Source organism: Sebastes umbrosus, chromosome 7 (assembly GCF_015220745.1).
Source record: "Sebastes umbrosus isolate fSebUmb1 chromosome 7, fSebUmb1.pri, whole genome shotgun sequence".
Taxonomy (NCBI): domain Eukaryota; kingdom Metazoa; phylum Chordata; class Actinopteri; order Perciformes; family Sebastidae; genus Sebastes; species Sebastes umbrosus.
In genome coordinates, this window is record NC_051275.1 from 35,045,633 (window position 1) to 35,053,132 (window position 7,500).

Genomic DNA, 7,500 nt, shown 5'->3' on the forward strand with positions numbered 1-7,500 from the left:
TGCTATTCATTGGACCTGGTGTTGCAGCACGCCGTCGCACGCTGAGCTACACACATTTAGACGGCGCCCAGCGACGCTACAGGAGGAAGTTGAGACAAGCTTCTGCAAACGTCTTCTGACGGGTCTGAGAAGTGAAGCCAACGCTGAAGCACCTTAAACCTGCATCCTGTCTACCAGCCAGCAGGGGGCGACTCCTCCGGTCGTATAGAAGTCTATGAGAAAATGAGTCTACTTCCCACCTGATTTATTACCTCAGTAAACATTGTAAACATGAGTTTATGGTCTCAATCGCTAGTTTCAAGTCTTCTTCAGTACAGCATGATGTTCATTTAGTAAATGATGGTCCCATTTAGAGTCAGATAGACCATAAAGCAGGGGATGCTTTAGGGCGGGGCTACCTTGTGATTGACAGGTCGCTACCACGGCATTGTCCGGTCTGGGAGTTGTCCGTTTTTCCGTCTTGGACTTTAACCCTTTCACAGCGTGTTTTCACTTCATTGAAGTTGATAATAACTGTTTTGGTCGCCTAAAAATGTCTTATTCAGCATTCAGTTGTACTTAGCTCCTCCCTCTCATGTCACCTCTGGTCGCAAAAAACAAGATGGTGACGGCCAAAACCCGAGATGGCGAAGGCCACATATCAAGATCATGGATGTATTAAGAGAACTGGATCCAGCGTTGGAGGAAAAGTATCCGGATCTTTGCAGATCTTAGGCAACTGGGACATGCGCAGTAGCGTCCGCTCGGTCACGGGATCCCAACATCCCGCCGTCGTCACGGCTTGCGCTCCAGCCTCGGTCTGGGTCTCATTCACATGAACGGAGGAAGGGAAATAACTCTGGATTCAGTTGTTAGTGCGTTTTACAACTTTAAAAACTAATTTTTTTAAATAAGGGCTGTTAGAGTGTTCGTACTGGGAAGTTGATTCACCTCAAAAAAAAATTATCCGCTGAGTTACAGACGTCTCTTTCCCAATGGAAGTCTATGGGAAAAAGTATTTTAGTATCTTATTTCATGTCGTCTTCTCTCTCATCAACCTCCACCAGAAACACTCCAACTGACCAACCACAGCTCTTATTGACTCCGTCTGGTGTCTCTGTCACCAGTTTTCACCAAAATAGTTAATGAACAGCTCATGAACGAACCTCCAACAACCAAACACCGAACGGAGAGAAGGTCCAGAGAACCGTCAGCGTGTTGAAGACCAACTCAACGTAGAAGGTTAACACGAGTAACGTGTGAAGCCGCTCCAGCTGCGTCACGTGACCTGCAGCTGTTTGATATTTGGCTGAGCTCGCCATCTGAACCGCAGCCAGTGAATAGTTGTGTAGTCTAAACTGATCACAGGTCAGATGATTGATCTGACTCCTTCATTTCTATCAAAATCAACCTGCAGAGACTTTAAGCAGATAAACAGAAGACGATCCTTCTGTTTCTTCTGCAGGGGTTTTCTGGGTTTTTGGTGAAAAAGGTTTTTGGATGTAAAGTTGACTGAAGAGCAGCAGAGAGGAGCAGGAGGCGGAGAGGGAGGAGAAACACCGCTGACATGTGGCTTTCATTTATCACTCACTTAACCCTCTCACACACACACACACACACACACACGCACACGCACACACACACACACACACACACACACACACACACACACACACACATGTACCAGGATATTTTGTTGGTGATGTGTGAATGTTTAAATCAGCAGTGAGGTAAGACTGGACAGCGACGCACACACACACACACACACACTAGTGTTGGTGTTGTGCCGGTACTAGATATAGGTTTCACAATATAGTACAATACATACCCTAGTTTATTAGTACCAATACTTTAAGAATGACGGTGTTTTAATACGAGCTGTGGACGCCATCAGGGTTGGGGGAGCGGGCGGTTTATACAAAAAAAAAAATTAACTTAAAAAAAAAATAACTAAAACTTGAACTTTAAAACTTAAAGACTTAAACATAAAACTTTAAAAAAAGTTAAGAAACTTCAACTTAAAAACTTAAAATTAAAAGAACAAAAAAAAAAAATTTGAACCTAACTGCACTTAAACTTAAAAAAACATAAACTTAAAGACTTTAAACTTAAAACTAAAAGAATTTACAACTTAAACTTAAAAAAATCTTAAAAACTTGAACTTAAAAACTTAAAGTTAACCTAAAAAAACTCAAAAACTACAACTTAATTTGTACTTAAAACTTAAAAAAACTTAAACTTAACTTAAAATTAAAAATCAAACTTAACCTTAGATTTAAAAGTTAAACTTCATATTCATTATTTACTGCTAATTTTTGGTAATTTTTCAAATTTTTGGGGATATTTTTTACATATTTTTCAGACAGTTTTCAGATATTTTACTGATAATTTTCAGATATTTTTTAACGTATTTGTAGAACATTTTTAAATAAAAAGACAAACACTTAACACAACTTAAATACAATCAAAATGTACCTCAGTATTTAGGAGCAGTGAGCTGCTGAGAAGCGTCCGGGTAGCAACAGCGTCTCGCTAAAGGACACTACGACATGCAGACATGAGGAGCTGGGAATCAAACTACTAATCTTGTGGTTAAATGACGATCACTCTCCCCACCGAGCAAAGCAAACTGCGCCTGTGGCCGGCAGCATATGACTCTTATTTATAATGATATAATTAGTTATATTAATGCAACCTGGACCAGTTAAACGGGATTCATATACGTTTTTGCTGAACTCATCCTAGGGTCCTCGCGAACAGTGTTTGCCTGAAACAGTCTCCTGACAGCTTGCAATCACATCCACAAACATTTTATAACCGACGTCTACAGCAGCCAAGATTTACCACGTTTGTTCACGACATTTAACATTTTTAATTTCTTCTCAGGACTTTTTTAAAGCATTCAATTATTTGTACGATTTCTCGTTCTGCTTGTTTGAGTTTTGCAACAACATTTTCTGTTTTTGTTTTCATCAAACGAGCTCATTTAGCAGCTCGACAGACAGATATCTCCCTCAGGAGATGGTGGAGACCAAAACCAGAGCTAAAAGAGACAGAATATTGGACGCAGAGACTCCTGATGAATCATTGTGTTGCTCTGCTGGATGTGGAAACAAGCAACTGTTTGCTAACAAGTTCAACATTAACTGCTTTATAATGTGATGTCAGATATGTTGAGTTGATTTAACCGCCGAGCCGTCAGATCAATATGAATCATTGTTTATTCTTTCTCTCCCGACATATGTTGTTTATATCATTTCATCTCTTTAATCTCTGATGTTGACGCCCAGACACTCCTCTTTTCCATCTCTCTCTTAGCTCTCTTTCGCCTCCAAAACACGTGTGTGTGTGTGTGTGTGTGTGTGTGTGTGTGTGTGTGTTGATGCGGTCCATCTGTGGGGCGACGTCGAGGATAATAATAAGGCCACTGTGTTTACACACACACACACACACACAACATCTCTGTGTGTGTTTGTGTTGTGTAACAAGTTTCACTTGTAGGATAAACAAACATTTCACAAACAAGATGACACACACTTGAATGGGTGTGGACGTGAACACACACACACAGTCGGGCACCTGCAAACACTTTAACAATAAACAGCACACACACACACACGCACGCACGCACGCACACACACACACACACACACACACACACACACACACACACACACACACACACACACACACACACACACAGGATACCAGGAACAAGTACTCAGATCCTTTACTTTAGTACAAGTACCACTACAACAAGCCTCAAGTGGTTAAAGTTGCTATAATGTTTTATTATAATACCTATATATATATATATAATATAATGATGTATGAGGTGACGATGTGTTGGGAATCTCTGGTAGTGATGAACGTCCAGAGAACGATCAGCTGAGTCTTTACGGAGCTTCATGGTGAGTTTCAGATGTTTATCTGTTCTGGTTCACTTTCACCGCTCTCATGGCGTTGTTTGAGAGGAGAAGCTAGCCGCCGTTCACTACCTGCTCAGGTATTCTCAACACTACCTGCTCTGGTACACTCAACACTACCTGCTCAGGTATTCTCAACACTACCTGCTCAGGTACTCTCAACACTACCTGCTCAGGTACTCTCAACACTACCTGCTCAGGTATTCTCAACACTACCTACTCTGGTACACTCAACACTACCTGCTCAGGTACTCTCAACACTACCTGCTCAGGTACTCTCAACACTACCTGCTCAGGTACTCTCAACACTACCTGCTCAGGTACTCTCAACACTACCTGCTCAGGTACTCTCAACACTACCTGCTCAGGTATTCGCAACACTACCTGCTCAGGTACACTCAACACTACCTGCTCAGGTACTCTCAACACTACCTGCTCAGGTATTCGCAACACTACCTGCTCAGGTACACTCAACACTACCTGCTCAGGTATTCTCAACACTACCTGCTCAGGTATTATTAAAATATATGAAAAATATCTGAAACCTGTCTGAAAAAATATGTGAGAACTGTTAAGAAATATATGAAAAATACTCAAAAAAGGTCGAAAAATGATTCGTGAAATATGTGAAATGTTTGTTGAAATTATCAGATATTATTCACATGTGAAAAATATCCGAAAAAAGTCAAAAAATGATTAGTAAATAACGTGAACATTGGCACCGGACAGAAGCAGCTCCTCCTCGGCCGCCATGTTCCTGATAATAGTAAGAGATGTCTTCCGCCGCGTACGCGTACTTCTGACCACGCCCCGTCTTCTTCTTCTTTCTCTGAGTTTTATGGCGGCTGGCATCCATACGTGTTGCATTACCGCCACCTGCTGGACCGTGTATTTGTACATGTGTGTATTTGTATATGTGTGTATTTGTACATGTGTGTATTTGTATATGTGTGTATTTGTACATGTGTGTATTTGTACATGTATGTAGAGATCACAGCGAGAGAAGAAGCCGGTGTTCAAGCTGCAGGTTTCCTTCCTGCCGCACAGACTTCTGGGTATTATTGTCTCATTAGCGGCAGCGTCGACACCAGCTGAACTCTGGGTAACAATACGTCCGCTTCCTGTCGCAGGCGCTCAGGCCTCAACAGGAAGTGAGGAAGTGGCTGGCCGGTTCTGTTGGCGCCCGGTCCGCCGTCACCTCCGTCCCATCAGGGCAGCGGGCTTTGTTTGATATCACCTGACCTCACCCAGTGGTCTCTTAGCAACAGAGAGGAGGGTTGGGGGGGGGGCACGTCCATGCCCATCACTTCTCCCAGAATGCATCTGTGTATCAGCAGGAGAGTAAACAAGCAGAGAGTGAAGCAGACGGCGAGCGTTCGCAGGCCGACAGTAAACATGATGGATGTGTGTTAGTGTTGGCCTCAGACCTGTGTGTGTGTGTGTGTGCGATGGAGCCTGTTACTAACTGGTATGAATGTGTGTGTGTACGTGTGTGTGTGTGTGTGTGTGTGAATGTGAAAAAATTTGAAAACTATCCAAAAAATATAAAAAAATATCCAAAACTTATTAGTAAAATATGTGAGAAATGTCAGAAAAATATCAGAAATTTATTAATGTGTATTTAATGTGAAAAAAATTAGCGAAAACTGTCTGAAAAATATGTGAAAAATATCCAAAAATCTCTTAGAAATATTAGTAAAATAAGTGAAAAATATAAGTGAAGAATGTCCGAAAATTATTTGTAAAATATATGAAAAATGTCCGAAAAATATAAACAATGTATTAATAAACTATGTGAAAAAATTCAAGAACATTGTCTGAAAAATATCCCAAAAAATATGTGAAAAATTTCCAAAAAATGTCTGAGAATTGTTAGTAAAATATGTGAAAAAATAAGTGAAGAATATCCAAAAAATATCAGTTAAATAAGTGAAAAAAATAAGTGAGGAATGTCCGAAATTTATTAGTAAAATATCTGAAAAAAAGTTGTGAAAACTGTCTGAGAATTATTAGTAAAATATGTGACAAAAAAACTATAGCAGAATGTCGCTTAGCTTCCTGCCGGTACTTCTGTCTGCTTCTCTAAACTGGGAGCACGACGACCGCCATCTAAGTTACTGTATTAATACACTGACTATAAGGATGTATATATACTGTATTAATACACTGACTATAAGGATGTATATATACTGTATTAATACACTGACTATAAGGATGCATATATATACTGTATGAATACACTGACTATAAGGATGTATATATATATATACTGTATTAATACACTGACTATAAGGATGCATATATATACTGTATGAATACACTGACTATAAGGATGTATGATCCGGTCTTTGTTGTGTCTCCTGCAGTCCTCTGTCCTCTGCTCTGTAAGAACGGAGGCGTCTGCCTGCAGAAGGATCGCTGTCTCTGCTCGCCAAACTTCAGCGGGAAGTTCTGCCAGATCGCCGTCGCCCCCACCGCCGTAGCTGCAGCCGCATCGCCCTCCTCCATCTCCACCAATGAGATCGTCAAACCGGCGCTGCTCTCCGCCATGGCAGCCAATCAGGAGCTGACCCGGTCTGAGTTCCTCCTGCCGCTGGGACAGAACCAGGAGACCCGGAGGTCTGGAGGTGAGTCTGACCTTTGACCTTAACAGATGATCCTGTGGGTGTGTGGATCTACACACAGAGAGAGACATTAAAAAGTACATTTATTTATTTAACAGAGACCAAATAAAAACAATGTTACTGAAGATGACAAATTATTAATAAAAATATGTGAAAACTGTCTGAAGAATATGTGAAAAATATCCCACAAATATGTGAACATTCTTGGTGTGATGTCGTCTGATCATGTAATATGTTTAATAAGTGTGTGTGTGTGTGTGTGTGTGTGTGTGTGTGTGTGTGCGCGCGTGCGTGCGTGCGTGCGTGCGTGCGTGCGTGCGTGCGTGCGTGCGTGCGTGCGTGCGCGTGTGTGCGCGTGTGTGTGTGTGTGTGTGTGTGCAGCCCCCAGCCCGTCCATGGTGAAGGTCCGGGTGGAGCACCCCCTCGAGGCCAGCGTGAAGATCCACCAGGTGCTGAAGGTAACACAAACAAACACTACACCGGTGTTCAGTCTGACGGCGTTCCAGATGTTTCGGTTGTTGAACAGTTTGTCTCTTCACCTGGTTCCAGGTGTCTGGATACAGTCCCACCCTGCGGACGCTCTCCTCCTCCTCCTCCTCTTCCTCGGGGTCGGCGGGCGCTCCGGCTCCGGCGGTCCAGGCCCAGACGCTGAGGGGGGGCGGCACGTTCACCCAGCAGGCCGGGTTCAAGTACTGCTTCAGAGAGGTCAAAGACAGACAGGTGAGAGGCCGCCAGAGGACTCACCTGTTCTCTCTGTGTGTTTATCCTACAGGCTCAACTGTTAACACAACATGAACCTGTTGTTATGTCACAGTCACACCAAGAGAGAAGTAATTCACTGTAGCTGCTTCGTTCATGTTGGTGAAGTACTAGATATGTCAGAAAACCAAACGCCGTCGTGTCTGGTTCATAACGTCACCCGGCGGCGAGCTATATTCACATACAGCGTCATTGCGCTGACTGTATCTAGC

General features: G+C 42.5%; 1 protein-coding gene across 5 annotated transcripts in view; it reads left to right on the forward strand.

Moving 5' to 3' along the window:
- Window positions 1-7,500, forward strand: part of LOC119491921 (latent-transforming growth factor beta-binding protein 4) — a 58,041-nt gene that overhangs the window by 20,995 nt on the left and 29,546 nt on the right. For all 5 annotated transcript variants that reach the window (XM_037776190.1, XM_037776187.1, XM_037776189.1 and 2 more), the window contains exons 6-8: window positions 6,272-6,532; window positions 6,911-6,987; window positions 7,079-7,249. In XM_037776190.1, the coding sequence (XP_037632118.1) occupies window positions 6,272-6,532; window positions 6,911-6,987; window positions 7,079-7,249 (509 nt within the window). The remainder of the gene's footprint in view (window positions 1-6,271; window positions 6,533-6,910; window positions 6,988-7,078; window positions 7,250-7,500) is intronic.